We start from the raw sequence: 20012 nt of genomic DNA on the forward strand, positions 1-20012 counted from the left end.
TCTTTCTAATGAACTGCAAGACCTGATGACACAAGATCAACCAGTTAATTACAGTAAATGTAAAACAAGCTCAATAAATTTCTAGTGAGGGGACAAGAAACTGGTAGTTTGAAATACAACTTTATTTTTTTAATCAATACGCAATCTACAAAATGTTCTTACAAGATTATCAGCATGATCTGTTTATACTTATACTGACAAAAGACCCAAACAGAATTATATTTTCCATTGAGAATAACAACACTGCTTTAGAGTTATCAAAATTATAGCTAAGAACTACTAACTGCAGCAGTTAGTCACTATGGCTAAGAAGTCCGTCAAGTAAAATAAATGCAACTAAAAGCAACATGTGAAAACACATTTTCAGATGTAAAGTACCTTTGGACAATTAATACAGAATCTGGAGGAAAAAAAAAAAGCAAGGAGCATAAGGGTGAGAGCCGCTTGGCGTTATGTTCAATGGAGTGCACCATCATCCTCAGTTCTCAAGAGCTGCTACACAGGGGCAGCCGGACCATTTTTCCCAATCACTGCAAAGCTTCAGCTTTGATACCCAATAACACCTCTTTTCCCTTCTTTTGTGCTCTTTTCTGGTTGGAATAAGCAAGCATTGCAGTTTGCTTACTTACTAGCATCAAGAATCTACTATAGTGGTATTTTTTTCCTGCCCATTACCACTATTCCTTTCTTCTTTTTTTTTTTTTTTTTTGCCTCTCCTTTAATCTTAGGGACTTTGATGCAGATCCCATTTTGTCAGTTAAAAGACTTCCATTGACTTCAATGGGTGTTTGAATCCAAAATTACATCAAGTACCATTTACCTACAGTAATACAATTAGTATGAGAAAGATGAATGCAAAGATAAGGTTTGTCAGTTTCAGCAAATACGACACTTTGTACATAAGGCAAACACACTATAAAAATAGCTGTTCTCATTGATTTCTGTTTAAAATATAAAATATCCCAAACCCTGCTGGTCCGTTGTGAAGGAAACACAGACAATATCTCAATGCTGCCCTGTAGTAAATGTTAGCAAAGTGTCAGCATCTTAAGTGACCCAAACAGTTGGAAGCATTTCAGTGACTGCAGGCGCTAGCTGTGGGCAAGCAGAGATCAAATATGTGTGAAGCCTGGTTCCTTGCATGATGCCAATGCACCTCATGGGTTATTTAAAGCTCAAATCCTTCTGCTAGCTGGACTCTGAGCATCACAACAGCTTATAGCAACTGTTCCTCATCTCCCTTCCCCTCCCAAAATATAGTTTGACTACTTAAAGCCCAGGTTTCTAAAGAATCAAAACCAGTATGCTTACTCGCTATCACTTGCTGTAACCTTCATAGAAAAATGTTAGCAAATGAGTCTTAGACATTGAAAATATTTACTTGGTAGGTTATCCTCAAAGGACATCAGACAACACAGAAGAAATATTAGAAAGCAGAAGCCAGGGTGTTTTGGCTTTGGCATGTCGCAGTAGAATAGGAAGTTAGAATTCGATGGGGAAAAAAAAAGTGTCAGACAACTCAAACTTTCTTTCATTAAACTGGAAACTATTTTTAAATATTCTGACAGAAAAGCATACAAACATCAGGGTAATTATTCAGCCTTAGGCTGCACTCATTGTCAGGTTTAAACGGAAAGCTATGCATTAAACAAAGTAACTTTCTTTCAGTGTGGCAATATTTCTGTGGAATGAATTCCCTGTGATCCTGATCCGATTCTGATTAAAGTTAATGGCAAGTCTTGCAAGCCTCAGATGGAAATCCAAGAGTCTGCAACATAGATAAAGCTGTAGCTTGACCTTTTTATGTTAACGAGTTCAGTAAGGCTGAATGATCATTTGCACCATACCAGATATAACACAGACTCACAAGCAGGAAAGATGACTTGTAATGTGGCTGTTCATCACTTAGGCCATTCAAAATAATAGCATGAGTTATCTTGGGTCAGCACTACATGGGCTTCTTAAACACATCCTGAGATACAGCGGACACCCGACAAGAAAAGCAGCTGTTCCTTCTGCAGGACCCATAACACCACCAGGTACCAAACGCCCAGGAGATGAGTGCTGCAAATGGGGATCCTAAGGTGAAAGAATCCCAGAACAGCCTGGCTGTCCCTCCTTCTTAAAAACAGGAAAAATAGAGGCCAGCTGGACAAGACAGGCTTTGGATTTATTGAATTAGCTGTATTAATGCCAATCAAAACAAGTCAGCCTCAGAGAAAGGTTAGTGCAGGTATCTGCAACACGTATGTTGCTTCCTCTACTTTACTGAGCAAGGAGGTTAATAGATACTGTAGCTCTAGTATAACCATGGTCTTCAGTGAACTGCCAAGCTCTGTTGTGATGCCAAGTATAAACACTTTGCCCTAGCACACACTGTACCCCTTAGTGCAGCTGAGAAGTATATAAAACAAAATTAAATATGAATAAACCAAACCAAACATGACTTGAAGGTGTTAATGGTTTCTCAAGTCAAAAACACGGATGGAGGATGCAACAGGTGAGACATATTTGCATCACTACTACACTCAAAAGGTTGCTTAGATTTATAATTATATAATCTGCTAATAAAAAAGGGATATATAGAGAAGCCAAAAAACCATAATAGTCTATTTGGGGCTTTGGCAATACAAACCCATAAAAAACCTGCCCTCAGGACTTACTATAGAATCTATTACCCATTTAATTCTCGGCTTCCAAATGGGGGGAAAAGTTTATTGTGATGAACTAGGTTCATATTATGGCCTTCTGTTTCCTCAGACTGGTAATTTTCTCAGTGCATATCCCACATATTTCTGCTTTTGGGGAATAACATTTATCTGTATTTCTACACAGTGTTCATATAAACAGTTACAAGCTGAGACAAAATATAAAGTGAGACTTAGTGCATTACTATATTTTTGTTCTCCACTAATTTCAGTTTGAAGTAAGGATAATTTTAGGAAAACTGCAGCAAGGGGAGGGGGGGAAAGCATTTTTTTAATTTATCAGATTTTTTTCAGACCTGGAATTACAGCCATTACAGCAGAAAATTACAAAGGGGGTTTAATGCTGAGGGGAAGCATTAAACCTTTTCCCTAGATGCCAATAATTTGTTCAAAACACAGTTACCACATCGATACAGGGTTAGTAGCTCACGCTGCCTGCTGAAGCATCACAGCTTCACTTCTCTTGCAATAGTCCATTCCTGCATTGCTTCCCCACAGAAAACACCTCTAGAGCTAGCAGCATGAAAACAGCGCGCTCTGCATACATGGAAAGACATGCTCTCTGTCTTAAAAGTTACTCAGAACAACAGATCCTGCGGTTTTCAAACCAATATCTGGAACTTGCATCCTAAAGGAGACCCACGGCAAATGGCAGCAACCTGCTATTTCTTCAGTTTGTGGGGAAAACCCTCTGCTGGTGTAAATTCTCAAAGCTTCATCAGATGAAATGGGCCTGGACCGATTTATGCTTGCTGAGGATCCGCCCCTTGTCTCGCTGCAGTAGTGAAAAAGGTTTGTCTAATGCTGGCACAGAAAGTTCAGTCACATCTGCCATATGGTTTTTTGCCCAAGAGATTACTTTGAATAAACCTATAAAGTGCTGGGGAGGAAATGCTCACAGCCACAGAAAAATAAAGACTATTATTGCAGAGGAACTTTTCCCATTTTACCGATGAAATCACCCAGTTTCCTGCTCATTAATTGAGGCTCTTGTTGAGAATAATATTATGACTTGTTCTGTTCACATATATTGAGGGGAGCAGAAACATGGGGGACTTTGGTTTTCAAACACCACTAAATTCCTCCTGCTGGACCTTACACAGATGCTGGTCTGCACGTAAGCACTCTGGCAGTTTTTATTGCTGAATATTTTATGTCCAAGTGACATGAACTCTTTCAGTAGTGCCATTAGGTTTCAATATGGAGTATGAGATCATTCCCAAGTCACAGATATGCAACAGGAAAATAATACATTAAAATCAGTCAATTAAGTGCTCACATCCTGCAACTCTTTACAAGGAGACCCTGCTCATACCACTACTCCCAGGACAGGAAGTTTACTTGAACACAGGCCAGTCAAATCAGTACTGATTTGCAGAATCAAACCCAAAAGCACTAAAAAAAAAAAAAAAAAAAGAAAAATCCAATGACCGTGATGATCCTAAACTAGGTCACTGCGCTTCTTCTAACAATAGAATTTCCTGCATAAATTGATTCCTACTAATATCCTGTGACAGTACCTCCTATCCTCTTTTACTGCATTAGGCAGTTGCCAGCCTTATCTGGGTCTTCTCCATCAAGCCTAATCCACTTCTTTTCAATTTCAACCTGTAGTTAGAAAGCAAAAAAAAAAAAAAAGACAGGTAGAATTAGCAAATAATTGGGCACTGAAAGTGTGAACTGCAGCAACAGCACAAATAAAAGGTTTGACACAGAATCAAAACATTTCCAGACCCAACAGATTTCAAAACCACTACTCCCAAAAATAGCTCAACTGAGGAAAAACAACGCTGCATTTGCAGTTCTGCTTTTCAGCATCATCTTTGATCAGTCATGGAATTATTTTTTAATGATTCTTTTGCTCAAAGTCATTATCACATGTGCATGCAAGATATGTTTAGAATACAAAGCACATTCACCTTGCAAATACTGTATGGAGGAATGAGGAGGAAGAACAAGAGGAAAACACTGAAAACAGCCCTGAAAATACCTGGCAATTGTAAAAAGCTTTCTGAACCACATGTTTCTGGGGCTGCACATCGCTCTCTACGCCCAGTGACTTGACTTCTGTTCCTGAGGCACAGGTATCATGAACGACAAACTGGACAGTAGCAAATGGATACCAGTCAGACGGGATTTCCTGGTCTGATCCGAGTTCCAGTTTGTAAGACAGGCTGTGTGGATGATCTGAACCTTAAGAAAAAGAAAAAAAACCCACCCCATCAGTTAATTGTCTTTTATTTGTTTACAAAGGTGAATCTCCTAGCAAGAGAGCAGAGCTCTATCTTTTATTAATACATAGCTGTTGTTATAATACAGAATTATTCTATGGATAATCTTTTACTACTTGGGCATAAGGTGGCCCCTTATTTTTTCTCTGCTTCAGCATGCTTTTCACAATCATTGCAGTTTTACAAATAAATTTGCACAAGATTTACCAGATCCTCCCAGCTTCTGATTAGGAGAAGAGTATTACAAACCTAGGGGTAGGTTGCTAAATTCAGACTGTTGGGGGAAAACCTCAGTTTTCACTTAAAAGTACATTTCTTACTCTCATAGAAAAATACAAACCAGCTTAGCCAAGGCAGAGATGCCTCCCTGTGTCCAACAAAAACCCTTTCCAGAGCACTCTGCTGTATGAATTTTACTAGAGTGTTTATTTCAAGTACTACAGCTATCTTGTATAACATCAGTTATTACAGTATATCTATGGCAGGAAGATAAAGGCGCAGCTCAGAGTGCTGCTCAAACAAAATATATCCCAGCTGCCAGGATAAGGGCTACCTGGACTCCCTTTCCAGCTTGGTTTGTTATGGGAAAAGAACATACTCTGTTTCTTCCAAACAAAACTATTACTGAAGTAACTGTCATGTTATAAAGCAGAGTCCTGAAGGACTGCCCACGTACTGCACCATATCCTGAATTACTTCAATCCAGCCTTAGACCCTAGGGATCACTTGCTTTAGCATTTTTTATATGCAGCAATGGTAAGGGAAAGCATTTCTCCTCCTCTTGGCACACAGGAACACCAGGGTGGAAAGCCTGTTTTCCAAAGAAACTGAGGTCAGCAGGCTCACTGTGTGCATGAAAGCAGTACAATATAATATAATGAAAAGAATCATTTATGTCGCAGCTACTTCTCCAAATTCTTCGAGGCAAAAAGCAGTAATTCTCCATTTCCCCTCCTCTCCAGGATTTTAAGCATCAGCATAGACAACTGACTCCATTTGGCTGCAGGCAAAAAAAAAACAACAACCCAAACAAAAAACAAAAAGGCAGACAAAGGATTGGCCATATTTTTTCAAAGGCAAGCCTGGCAGTGTATATTTAGTTTTCATCCATTATACTGAACAGCATCTCAAAGTTCAGGCAAAAATGTCCTGTTCTTTATGCACTCATATTCTCCGGTGGCAGGAATCAATTTCATACCAGAATGAAGGAAATACTGAAGATGGAGTTATCATATGCTGAGCTTTATCCATCCCGTGGGAAAAATCGCTGTAACACTCCACATCCACAGGCTCATGGGTATTTTGTAAGGCAAAAATAAATAAAAAAGCTACATCTCTGTTGCTGCTATGAGCCTTGGGCTGGGTGCGTCCTCTGGTCTGTGCTGCAGGTTTTCTCTGCAACCTGCCTCACAGCCTGCCCAAGCCAGTTCTGGTTTTAGGACATAATTTAAGACTGAGCAGTTTGATGGGCAGAGTTCTGTCAAACACACGTGCCTCCGACTTCACCAGAACAAAGTCTAATTCAGTAAACCGTCCTCCAGATTTCATTCCAAGTCTGGCATAAAGTCAATGGGTCCCCAGAAATCAAGGCTTAAAGAGCATTAAATTCATGCACATCTTAATCATACTCCCTAAAACATTTAGCATTTTGTTTTCCTTTTCACTAATTCTGTAATGAGTATAATTAATAATTCCCTCTCTGTTCCTTACTGTTACACTCAACAGCACAGATAAAACTTGACTGCCTGCAAGAAAAGGTGAGGGAATAGGAAGGAGAGGAAGAAAAGGAGAAGAAAGGAATAAGAAGTGTCCTTTAGATTATCAGCCCCTAAACTCCAGATAGGGGAGGTCTCCAACTCTTTCTCCCCACTTCTTTTTCCATGTTTAATAACAATAATCAATAGCTTAAAAAGCTGTTTGCTGACTACAAGTGTGCCTCTCTCTGTTCGGTTGACCCCAAAGGCACGCACGCAGAAACACAGCAGCATTTACGGCCACCACTTTGGACAAGGGGCACGTCACTGGACCAGTGCAGTCCTTTACCATCTGGACTCTGTATGCGGCTGAGTTTCAAGCATCCCCTGCAGGCTTGCTTCCAGCAATACATCACATTTGATCCTTACCTAAATGCTGCTTTTTTACACAACTACCTGTATTGTTCAAAGAAAACCTGAACTGGATTTCAGAAAATAATGCTGTATACATACCAACTGGAGTCCTGCACCATGGAAGAGTATCAGCCACCGGCCATGAGGTCTCCCAGGCATCTTTACAGAAATGTGTATCACGATGGAGAACAAGCAGCCATTCCCCAAATGGGACTAGCTGCTTCCTTCTACCAAAGCGGAGCTCTAATACATGCTCATAAGGAACTGTTACAGAAATTGCAGGAAGAGGCAACACAACTGGCACTCATAAATTCAAGGGCAGATTCATAAAAAGGACTGGTAGAGATCACTACAACAAAAAATATGTAGGTCCTGAGTTTGGGGAATGAAGGTCCCCTAAGTATGTCCAGTACAATAGCACCTTTAAGGTGAGTGGGGAAAAGTAGGTGCCCAGCAATGGCCATCACCAAAGCCAGGACAGAAGGAAGGAAACTTAACCAAGCGGACATGCTGGAGAGATCCGATGGAAAAACCTCACCCCTCCTTGCAGACTTTGCAACCTACCTGCCACACCAGTCGAGGCACAAAGCTTTACAACCCACAGACATTAAAAAAAAACTACAACCACCACCCAAACCATGGCCCATGACCAAAAGCAGCAGTACTGTCACCTCCTTTTTATGCAAAAGCCTACTACTTAGTTCACTTGCGCATGAATGGGGCTCAGAGTCACCCACGCAGCTATATGCCAAGGCTGGTATGGGGGTGGAGTAGGAGGTACTGACTGCTATTCATGCTAAATCACTGCTACTGGTGTGTGTGAGACATTACTTACACCTCAGAGTACACTACAGGACAGCATCCTTCGAGGCGCTAAAGCACAGATACCCAGCTTGCAAGCTCGTAAAGGTCTTAGGCAAAGGAGTGCGATGCCAGGGGCACACAGCGCATGGCTAAAGTCTCAGGACAATAATAGAATACACAGAGACAGGTAAAACGGTAGCATTAGGGATTTTATTACTGAAACAGAGGAGGGACAAAGGCAGAAACAAACATTAAAACCACCTGCCAGCTCCTTGAGAAGGAAGTTGGAGGACTAAACAAGTGTAAGGAGAAGATGGCGCTTCGTCACTCATGTACACAGTGACAGGCAGATCTGTATACCTCTGTGATGTGGGCCTTGTCCATGATCTGCTGCTGGTCATCTCTTGCTGTGTCGGAGTCCATTTCTCCTGCACTAACACTCTCTTGGTCCACAGTCCCTCTTCCAGACTGCCTGGACATGGTGGAACTAGTCCCCTGTTGGGGTGGGCCTCTCCATCCTTGAATCTGCCATCATCCCAGCAACAGCTGTGGGTGACAGCAATACCAGCGGCGAAGGAGACCAGAAGCAGCAGACCATCCCTCAACCAAACTGTGAGGCACCATCCCATCTGTGGTACCACCACCCACCCAAGCTGTGCTCCTCTTGGCTCCCAGGATGTGCTCCACTCTCCAGTGGAAGTGCTGGGACGCAGCTTGGCAACACACTTACTTGAGCTGGTCTTTGTGCTGTTTGCTGGGTTGGGATGTGCAGGCTGCCACAATGTCAGCCACAAGTGAAGGGTCCTTCATAGCAGCAGTTGCAACACTAAGATGGCATATCATGCCCTGACCAGGAAAGCTGCACACTTTGCCTCTGGGGTTGACCAAGGATCTGAGGAGAAAGGGTTTGTCCAAGAGCAGTAGCATCTTCTTTGGAATAGTGCTAGTAGGAAAAGGGTGTAGATCTAAGGCTGCTGGAGATTAAATTCAACACTTTCCTCTTGTAGGAAGGAGGCTTATGGAGAAACAAGTAGCAATGGGAATTGTCTGGAAAATTATTTTGTCTTCTGAGAAATGGAATCCAGAAATAACCACTGGTTGGAATTTTCCTGGACAGGTATGGTAAGTGTCAGGTGGTAGATGTCCACTTTAGCCCAGGCATAAATGAGCCATCCCTCTTGGCCTGCTGCTAAAGGCTCCTGTGTTAACAAATGGCACAACTCTACTTCAGTACCGTACAGCACCTAAAAAGAAATTTCTGGGCTTATATTCCAGCTAACCCAAACCCATGAGGTGGTTTTGGTGTTGTGATCCGAAGAGTTCTGGGGTCCTTTCTTTCCAATAGGTGCACCTTATCTGCAAAGGCAGAGATGACAGTTTTGGCATCTGGGTAAGGCTACTGCCCTGGGTCCCCTGGAGCAGCCTCCACTGGACCCTTCTGCCTACTCCCAAAACACAGGGTTCCCCCCAGCCCATCCTGTACCAATGTCAATGTCAGAAGGAGGTACTCACCACTTCACTTGCAGAGAAGTTCCTCTGCCCACTGCTGGGCTGTGGTAGGGTCGTGAAGCAGCTTCGTTCCATCAGCTGTCAGACAACAAAGCGATCAACCAACACTTCGGAAGACAGTGAGCATTGGCTTAGTCTTCACCTAAAACTGGCCAGTCCTTATCATCTCTGTTCTGTGAAACTGTTGTTTCCCAGGCCTTGTATTACACTGGATTCAGAAGAAGAAAGAGAGGCTGCATGTACAAGATCCTTTTGCAAAAAAACCTGTAATGCTGAATAAGCAAGATGTCAGCCAGAAAAGAGAAAATGTAGTGGCATGGAAAGACAAGTTGCATGAAGCAGGCATGGTGTAAGTCTGTACAGTTGCCCAATCGAAGCTAAGACGGCATATTCAGATGTGAGCCCAGCTATCCAAAATGTGGCCCATCAGGCATCATGGAGACATGACCATCTGGCCTAATGGAATTGAATCACTCCTGAAAGGCAACCAGATAATCTGGGGAGATAACTGAGCTTTTACTAGCTAACTTAGGAGACAGAAGCCCGGGGGTTTAGGTGTCTAGGCAAGTTGTTACGACTTTTGTGAATTTAGAGACCTAAGTCTTTCCTGTCTTACATCTGAAAATTTGGCTCTTATTTCCTAAAAGTATTCCAAATTCCTGCTCTCTTTCTCTGAAGAGTAACAACAAAAAAGCCAAAACAAACACACACATAAGTGAAACTATGAAACTAGATTCAATGTGGCCACAGGAGCATGGCGATTCACTGACAGCGGAGCTGCAGCAGAGAAGGACACGAGTAGCCCACCAAGAAGCCAGGCACCAGGCGAATCCTTTAGAGCAAGCCGAAACTGTCTCTGCTGATCTACTTGGAAGATGTCCCTGTTCATTGCAGAGGGGTTGGACTAGATGACCTTTAAAGGTCCCTTCCAACCCAAACCATTCTATGATTCTAAGATTCAGATTTCACTTAGCACTTAACAAACAATTAATAATCTAACTTTGCTGCATTTACTCACACTATTTATCCCTTATTAACCTGTGTGAGTAGCATTCAAGCAACCTTGATCTGAGAAAGGTTTATGAAGCCAAGCAATTTAGGCCAAATAAATGTGCTGGTTATTTTCATTAAGCAGTAATTCTATTTCTGGCAAAATAGGTCCAGTTCTAAACGTCTTATTTTGAACATGAAAACATCAACAATATACTAAGAACAGATTTACATTAGGATTGTTAGGAGCTAACAGCTCTTGCAGATATGTCTAAATGGGTGCATTTATCCAGCCTTCTGGGAGAAATGCGTAGGAAATAGGGGAGTGGGAAGGTACCACTGCCAAGGAGAAGTTTGCTAGGATTCTGGTGCCAGAAGGAGGTGGCTGGGCAGGGATGGAGCCCACCTAACAAAGTCATGGCTCAGAGCTTCCACCTAGGCAGTTCAGAAAACAAAAAAGTGGCAGCTGAAGGTTGCTGGGAGCTGCATCACCTCCCACACTTGAGTCCATGCTCAGATGCTAAAGGCTGACAGCAGCCACAAGCTCCCCTGGCTCCATTTCTCTGTGTTGCTTAATCACTGCTTCCTCAGTGTGGCTCTATGATGAAAAGGAGAAATAATCAGCTGAAGAACTGTTGCATTACACAACGGCCCAAGGATGGAGGTGTCCTAGCAGGAAACACCGCAGGGCACAAATTTACACAGCAGGAGATTAAAACACAGTGTTTCGAAGTCTAGCCTCTCCCCAGCTCCCTGGGCAACACAGCTGCATACACCTTCTCCAGTGCAAAGCCTGTCCCAAGTACTGTGCTGAAATCATAAAATGTTCTACATTTCCTTATGCAATGACCCAATTTCACAAATGTAGACTCAATTTGCAGAAATTTCATTGGACCAATGCTTCAATGTCTACAGCTTTTTAACTCTTTTTTAAGTAATGCTATCACTTGAGCTCCAAACTCTCCATTTACATAGCTGAATAAGCACAGGCAGGTTTTAAAAATCTGGGGTATCTCGCAGCTCACGTTGACTTTGCTTGGCCAGCGCTCTTCCAAGGAAGCACTTTAGTACAATCCAGTGGATAGTAACATATTTCGATGTCTATAAATGGAGTCGCCATTTAACTGTAAGCAACCTTTCCTTTTCCCTCTCTTTTTTTTTTTTTAAGAAGCTTTGGACAAAGGCTTTTTGCAAGCAAAAGCCTCGGCATATTTTTCTCCCTGCAGTAAACGTATTATGAAAGTTTACATATTTCTATTAGTTTGACTACCTCCAGATTTTTGGCATGCCTTGTGACAACTCTATTTTTAAACTCTTAACTGCGTACAGAAAACTTGATAGAAGGGTTTAAAATTTGAGCAGGCAGTATTACTACCAAAATGCTTTTTCAAACACATGAACATTTCAAGGATACAAATGATTTTGCCGATCTCAGCCAGAGGAATTATTCAAATGTCAGAAGTTTAAGCTACTGATAGAAAATAACGTAAAGCTGTAGAATGCCACAAAAAAACTGTTCTTACTTTCAAATAATATAAACCTGAAGTTAATAGTGCACATCAAATCTGAAGGTGAATGAACTGCAGGGAACTGGAAGACTTATAATCTTCTTTAAAATTGCCTGACTAAATTGCTGACTTGATTTTGCAGAAGCAAACCTACATTAAATAGCAAAGAATACTAACAGCTACCCAAACAGTCAGTCCCATGTAAGCCTTGGGAAAACACACAGGCCACAGCAGCAAGGTGCAAATCCTTAAAGCCTGGAGTGCAAACACCCATATCTACAGATTTTGAAGACCTGAAGAATCTTCTTCTGCCCACTAGTTCTTCTATACTTCTCCATCAACTCCTCTGCCCTCTCCATCCGTCTTCCAGTCTCCCCAACCCCTCCCTGACTGCTTCTCCTTATCTTCCCTCTCTCTGTCATTTCTCTCCCTCCACCATTAATTCTGGCTTGGCTCGCTGCCTTGTGTTAGCCTGTCTGCCGATGCTGCGTCGCCTCTGCTCTCCCACTGCCCGTTGCTTGGCAGCCACCGGCATCCTCTCTGGGTAGAGCATAAGATACCCAGGTAACAAGCAGCATGTAAAAGGGAGGGCTCAGCCAATTCAGGAGGAACCATATGGCATTAGCCACAGGTCCAAGCCAACCACAGCTTCTTCCAAAGCAAAAGAAGGGGAAAAAGAGAGAAGGCGTTAAAAATACGTCATTTCTAAATCTGACCACAGTGGTGTTTGTGCTGTTCCTCCTGCGGTGCGCATCAACAGAAATCCAAAGGCACAGCTGCTCGAGGTTTGAGAGACCTCATTGCCTAAGCAAGGCCCAGGCTGCACACAAATGGGACCAATATTTCCATGCCGCATCATTAGTAAAAATACTTGCTCTCATCTGCCAGCAGCCATGCAATAATTCATACTCTCGCAACTGCCACATTAGCATGTCGATGTAGGATGCTTTCAAATGCTGTTTTAATACCAAAAGCAATCTAATGCAAATATAGGCTCAGGATATGTCAACTTAGTACTAGCATACCTGAAACCAGGGCTTAAGATGATTAAAACTTTTCTGGACGTTTTGAAGACATAGTTAGTCCAGACAGTTAGGATACTACAAGACTAGGCCAAACCATTTGTTAATACTACACACTTAACCCCTTCAAAGTACAGATTTCACAGATATTTTAGGCGAAACGCTTCAATAGATGCCCTTGTCTTACACAGATTCTCAAGGCCTCAAATATACCTAATGCATGTACTTGATCAACTGCCCTCACTCTGTAGAACTTGAAGCAGAATACTGTATTCCTCGAGAATTTTTGTGCCTTTAGAAAAGTACTATATAGGGCTATTAATCTGGTAAGCTGACTAAAGACTGGAATTTTAAAACCATATATCCATCTATTCATATTTTCCTTTTCCAAAAAGTCATATTTCCTCCATTAAATTAAGGTAAATTCACTGTTTTACTTAGTGGAAAATTAACAACTTCCATGTGCATGACTATAAACTTAGCTGGTTTTATCACTACAAGTTTTTAGTGAGGTACCACCACCAGAGAAAAACGGGAATAAAGTGGGAGGCATTTTTCATCAGTGCAGTTATTGCCATGAATGTACAACCTCAATGCACAATCCCATAAAAGAGGGTAAAAGATATTAGCCTTTGCAAAAGCACAGTCAACTTCTTACAACAAGTTTGACCACGGTACCTTCTAGTTATGTATCATACTTACCGTTCCTTAAATTATTCTAGAAAGCCACGACTCAACGGTTACAATACCAACTTTTCTATTAACTGTGTGATATTGGGTGGGCAAATCATTTTGCCTACTGGCATTTGCTTCCCATCCCACCATAGTCCAGCTGGTATATGTGAAGCATAAACCCTTCCCTCTTTCTCACTAGAGACTTGAGGTTTACTCAGAATGATGAGATCCACTTCCATGACACTGTACACTGACAATAATACAACTGCCTTCGTCAAATAAATTAGGAAAAAGTCCTTAAAAAAAAAAAATCTCTTTTTCCTAAAAGGTTACTCCAGCTTCTACCAATACCACCACAGACAAAAACCCAATCTACGGGAGCTGATGGAGGTACAAAAGCATAAAACCAGCAGAGACGTGCGCCCAAGCCCATAATTATATAGCACAAATTATTTACTTGAGTTTTTATCTGGAAGCCTGTCTATCTTCCACACAACAGCTCGGTAGGCACTCTCGTATTTTGCTGTTCCAACTGAGACTTGTATTACGGGATCAGATTCAATCTCGTGTAAAGCGCCAAGGCACGTTCTCCTATTCATTTTTGCTTTTAGGGACTTCTGCCTTTGGAGATTCATGGTCCAAAGTGCTTTGACCCACTGCGTGGGAACGGGAAAGTGTATCATAACATTTTCACAGTATTTCACAGAGGGTAAACGCGTTGGGATCTGAGCAGTTGAAGACATGTTTATAAAAGCCTGAAGTTCAACATATGCCCCCTGAACCACTACCGCAGCCTTCACAGAAAAGGGAAGTTCTTGCCCATTATACCGTGTCCTGAAACGCATCAGCTCCAGCCTACAGGCATCCAGGGGCATAAACTTAATAATTCGTGATTGCTCGAATTCCTGCGCTTTGACACAGTTATGGAAATGGCAGTCGAGAATATTAATCCATTTCTTCTCCTCCTCCTTCTCAAAGTAACGCTCATCCCTCTTCTGAAGCTCCAGGTCATTCAGGGTTAGAAAGCAGTCGGCACTTCCGTTCACAAAACACAAGCAGTAAATGTGTGTGATGACAGCACTTTCTACGAGTTTTCCTTCTGTCTTAGTGACTTTCCCCCAGAAGTTATCCACTATTTCCAGTGTCATTTCTTGTTCTTCATAATTCCTCCTTTGCCTAGAAATGATAGGCAGTTTCATAAGCTCTTCCTCGACTGTTACAAGGAAATCGGTGAAGTCGTTATAATCTGTGGTGCCCAGCTTTAACATCTGCTCAACCTCCGGCTCATGGATCACTTCTACTTTGGGATGATACCTCCTTTTCTCTGTGTAAGACACGCACTCGATCTTCACGGTATGGATTTTTCCTGAGACATTATAGCTCTCTAATTTGGGTTCGGACAGCTTACAGTGTGGCTGCAGCTGGAACTCCCTGAAAGGTTTCTCCAGGCCCTTTTCATAATACAACTGCAGTACACCTCCTGCTTGGACACTAAGGTAAATAGGGCCCCATTGCCGAGATGACATCATGTTCTTCTTTTCAGGAATCCTCAGCATGAATGGCCACCCATCCGCTTTCTGGCTCCTGAAGAGGCTGCGTGGGATGCTGGGGGAGATCTTGTGCCACGTGTGAGCGCTGGAGGCAGGCAGGCTTCTGGCGGCATCACAGCTATCAGCTTGCAGGTGTTCAAGCCTCTCGCAGATGTAGCTGAAGGAGCCCTGGTTAAGGCTTTTCTGATCGTGGCAAGTTTCTTTGTCTTTAGGATGACAAACACTCCTGTCAAGTGCTTTGTCCTTCCTGTGCATGCTAATATTAGCTGGCAACGCACTGTCTGAGCATCCTTCCTTCCAAAAGGGACTGGAAAAAGCACAGTTGCTCTGGAAGTACGGGAAATGCCCTGGTACTGACGACAAGTCTTCTAGCTCCTCACAGCTTCCTGGAGGATTAAGGCTTCCTTCATCAGTTGATTTGGAGACCAAAGTCTTAACTGGATGGTCATTAGGCGAGGTGTTCAAAGGAAGGCTGCTCTGTTTCTGCGAGGTTAGGGATGAGCAAATCCCAGGTGATGGAAGAAGGTTAACATTTGATGGCCATTCAGGGATGGGATAAAGCATGTGCATCCCAGGCTTTGGGATGCACGGACTTCCTGGGTAGTCTCTGGTAGGTGTAGTAAGTGGAGAGTTGCTGGGGGGTCCAGGACTTAGGTAGAAGTCAACTACAGGAGAGGAGAGTGGAGTGCTGCCTGTAGAAGATGATCTACTTGAAGACTCATGCACACTACACAGATTCAGTTTAAGGCCATTTGCTTTACAACTACTCTGATTATCAACTGATTTCTGAGGTGACTGGAAGAGTGGCTCATCATCAAAGGTGACCCAATTTGCTGGATTTGTGGAACACATCTTGTAGGAGAAACTTGAGGCACTTGCACACGTATCACCCGCAAACCATCTATGAAGAAACAACAGGCATGAACGGAAATAAATTCTCTTGAAAGACAAAACAAAGAAACCCAACCCTTATAAAATTCAAACCACACAAAGCTTAAAATGTGCATACAGTTCACAAATCCAGTGTACCTTGTGTTTTACATGTATAATCTGAGACAGCTGTGTAGAAACAGGTAAACTCCCCACAAATCCCCGCTGCTCTCCCAGTTTGGGGAGCTAAGGGAGATCTACGCTTTATGGACTCTCCAGCTTATCTGATGTATGCAGCCTCGAGATCAGAGAGAGCAGAAAGTCCACAGCTGTACAGAACCACTTGCATAATACTTTCTACTATACCACTTATCTGTAGCTTGTAATATGGACAGAGATTTTCCATACTAGGCCTCTGCTCCAGGTGAGGTTTCCCCTCCATCCCACCATTAAACAAAACAGTGTTTTACTAAGAATGGTGCAGCTCTTTCCAAGAACAGAATTAGGAGGATGAGGGGGGATTTTTTTTGTCATTCAAAAGCTGTAGCAACTCAGTCCTGATGGCAAAGGTCCACATACTACAGCCATCAGGGCAAAACCAGCCCACCAAGATAACAAATGTAATGAACAGCCAGTTCCTGAGGTTCCTCCAAAGCCAGATGTTCCCCTCATGTGACAGGCACAGGAAACAGGGCAGCTGCATGAGTATCTCCAGGTAAGAGGCAGCAGGGAGCGTATTGTAGCCACCAGAACCAGCCTGCAACTCATCATCTGCTCCATGCTGCTATCTGAGGTGCCTCCTGCCAGGAGTGGGATGCACAAATTGGTCCCAGACACCTTCCAGACCTTGGCAGGAAATGCTTCATGTTGGTTCCTTCAACCCTGACTTACGCTCTTAGGGACTGGACATATCAGAGTAAAGTTAGAGGTGCAGTGGAAATGCATTAGACTTATAAACAGGAAAGAGTTAGCCCTAAGGATGAGTGATACGTCCCTGTTGAAGGGTAAACTACAAGCATCCACCAGAGTTGAAACGCTGGTGAAACACAAGTCAAGGCCAAGTAACAACATACACATCTGCTGAGCACTGAATTGGCTGGCGGCCTGGAAAAAGTACAGGTCTTTAAACCAATTAATAAGCTACATTTCATCAAACAAAGTATCTTTGGTAAAGGGCTCGGCTAGATGTCCTCGGAGCAGGACTGCAACCACTAAATAATTAATCTTGCCTTCATGTTTTTAAATCATGCACTGAAATGTAAATGCTCGCTGTATATATGTCATCCCCAAAGGTTTTCCTCCCCACTGCTCCTGACTGATGAAGAAGCAAGCTATAAATTGCTAATGACTGATGAGGAAACGAGCACCACAGGGCACAGATAAACATAGTTCATTTGAAAAAAGTTATTCTTGTTATGTCAGAACATATTCACATTTGTCTGAAAGCAGAAGGCAGGCAGAGATCATACAGACAAAACCACCTGCACATACGTTACTCCGTTAAGGTTAGATAACAATGACTTAAAGCTATTCCCCTTCATGCACAGACAGCCATAGTTAGTCCGGTTATTAATTGCATGGCACTACAGCATATAATCACGTAACCACAAAAGCCATTCTTTATCTGTAGCGTTTAGAGAACAGTTCATTTCTAGAGATGCCAAAGTTCACCAAGTGAAATCTTGCGCTACGGGTCATTATTTTTACCATTTCCCCATTATTTCTTGGCCAGTTTATAGCCTTTAAGAAAGTACCATAAACCACAGCACAGCCTGCTCACTCTGCTGCCAAGCAAACAAGAGCTTGCAATGGAGAAGGACTCTGGTCCTTCATTGTTTTTTGAACTCTCCACCTTTTTGTTCAGTAAAAATATTTGCACTATGCTAGTTATTTTATAAGCACTCTCCTCTCCACTTACAGAGAGAGAGAGAGAGAGAGAAAAGGAGCAAACAAGTTACAAATGACTGTCATAGCTCAGACACAAACAGCTACCAGTGTATCCTTCACCCACACAATCACGTCAATAAAATAAAGTGTAGCAATGGAAAGAAAAATCACAGCTATTTGGTCTCCGACTTGGTCATCATTTTTTCCTCCCATTCCACACCCTTCTCCTTTCCCTCTGGTTGCCGGCACCGCTCCTTCTGCAGTATATATTGATTATTTCTAGATCAGAAAGTTTCAGAGTTTTCAGACCTTCCTTCACCTTAACAAACCCCATTAGTTAAGGACAGTTTACACAACGCTAAACTCACACCGTGGCTTTTTTCTCTAACAGCCAGGACTGCAGGGCTCGCTGGTAAATAGACAGCATTAGGAAGCAGCCTCAAAGGCTGCCATTAAAAACTCCAGCATTTACAAGAGATAAAGGACTGCCAGCAAGCCAACGCTGAATGAGGGGAGAGAAAGGCTTTCTCTCTGGAGGGGCTCCCGGAGTGATGCAGGGGTATGGCGTGAAGCTCAGCGGAAATGACGGCGAGCTCAGCAGCCTGACAAGGCACAGCCATTCGGTATGACCACAGCCACGCTGAAGGGGCAGATCACAGAACACAGAGATGTGCGAGTGGAAATCATAAAACAGGAATGTAAGTAAATACAACTGTTGTTTACAGCAAAGAACACATTCTGCAGCCTGTTTCCCCTTCGTGTCAGCAATGAAGTTTTTAGCATCTTTTATTATTTCCAGATGTCGATTTTTTCCTCCAACATCTGTTGCGATTCACTTTTTAAAACATGATGTTACAGATTATTCGGCAGGCTTTTTTTTTTCTCTGTTACAAAACAAAAAGATTCTTGAAATTCACCTGCCAAATATTTAACTTCAGTCAATAAATGTTTATGAAGCAAACTACTTTGGCAGCTGCGCTTGCAATACCCTTCCCAGACCTGCCAGGGGCTGTAACTTTCACCTTTCATTACTTTTCCAGAAATGTTTTTTAAAAACAAAACAAAACTAAATGATACTGATGTTAACAAAAACACACATGCAAGAAGCAAATGCAAGAAGAAACACACATGCAAGGAATGGAGGAAAAAATACAAATGGATCTTTAAAAGCTGTTTTTGTAATGTCATGCTAATAAAAAATGGACTCTCTCATGTGTTATGGGCAGCACCATTCATCTAGCATTTAAAAGAAAAAAAAAACATTTATAGTCTTATGCTACTTTAAGTAGCTTGTTCTCTGATGCTTTTACAGCTGCACAACACCATAAATTAATCTTTTTTCTCAAGTTCTTTTTTGTTCTAAAAAGTGCTCCAAACTCCTCCTTAAGAATTAGGACTTTCTTCCTCGATATGGCAGTAAACTGAAGCATTAGGATAGATGTGTTTTGACTCCAAAAAGCTCCCATGGGATCAAGGTAAAGTTACCCAAACTTTTTGGGGAGGAGGAATATGATACAAGACACTATTGATCTCTATTATCACATATGTTATGCAGCCCGTAACATTTAAATTAAAAGCATGTGTGGTATCTCATTCAGATATGTGACAGGAAATACCATTTTTAGAATACTGAAACTGCAAACGAAAAAGCTGGCTGAAATAACAGTTGATTCTAAATGCATCAATTCCAGTGAACCCAAAAGCTGCAACTCATCTTAATTTATCCTCTTCTGCCTGAAAACAATCCCAGAATCACAGAATGGTAGGGGTTGGAAGGGACCACTGGAGATGATCTTGTCCAATCCCCCTGCTTGAGCAGGCACACCTAGGGCAAGGGGACACAGGAACGCATCCAGGTGGGTTTTGAATGTCTCCAGGGAAGGAGACTCCACTCTGGGCAGCCCATTCCTCTGCTCTGTCACCCTCACAGTAAAGAAGTTTTTTCTCCTGTTTAAGTGGAACTTCCTGTGTTCCAACTTGTGCCCATTGCCCCTTGTCCTGTCATTGGGCACCACTGAAGAGAGTCTGGTCCCATCATCTTGACAGCCACCCTTCAGATATTTATAAGAACTGATGAGATCCCCCCTCAGTCTTCTCTTCTCCAGGCCAAACAAACCCAGGTCTCTCAGCCTTTCCTCATAAGGGAGATG

The 20012-nt window shown here is 42.4% G+C and overlaps 1 protein-coding gene across 2 annotated transcripts in view; it reads right to left on the bottom strand.

Moving 5' to 3' along the window:
* The window catches only part of STON1 (stonin 1), a 47588-nt gene that overhangs the window by 18591 nt on the left and 8985 nt on the right, over positions 1–20012 (bottom strand). Inside the window, exons 2-4 of one of the 2 annotated variants that reach the window (XM_075088644.1) lie at positions 14013–16006; positions 4699–4901; positions 102–4316 (exon numbers count right to left, since the gene is read on the bottom strand). In XM_075088644.1, coding sequence (XP_074944745.1) covers positions 4242–4316; positions 4699–4901; positions 14013–15957 — 2223 coding nt within the window. In that variant the 5' untranslated portion in view covers positions 15958–16006 and the 3' untranslated portion in view covers positions 102–4241. Of the gene's footprint in view, positions 1–101; positions 4317–4698; positions 4902–14012; positions 16007–20012 lie in introns of those variants that run through there. The other variant, XM_075088645.1, reaches the window with a different exon arrangement.

This window comes from Phalacrocorax aristotelis, chromosome 3, assembly GCF_949628215.1.
Source record: "Phalacrocorax aristotelis chromosome 3, bGulAri2.1, whole genome shotgun sequence".
Taxonomy (NCBI): Eukaryota; Metazoa; Chordata; class Aves; order Suliformes; family Phalacrocoracidae; genus Phalacrocorax; species Phalacrocorax aristotelis.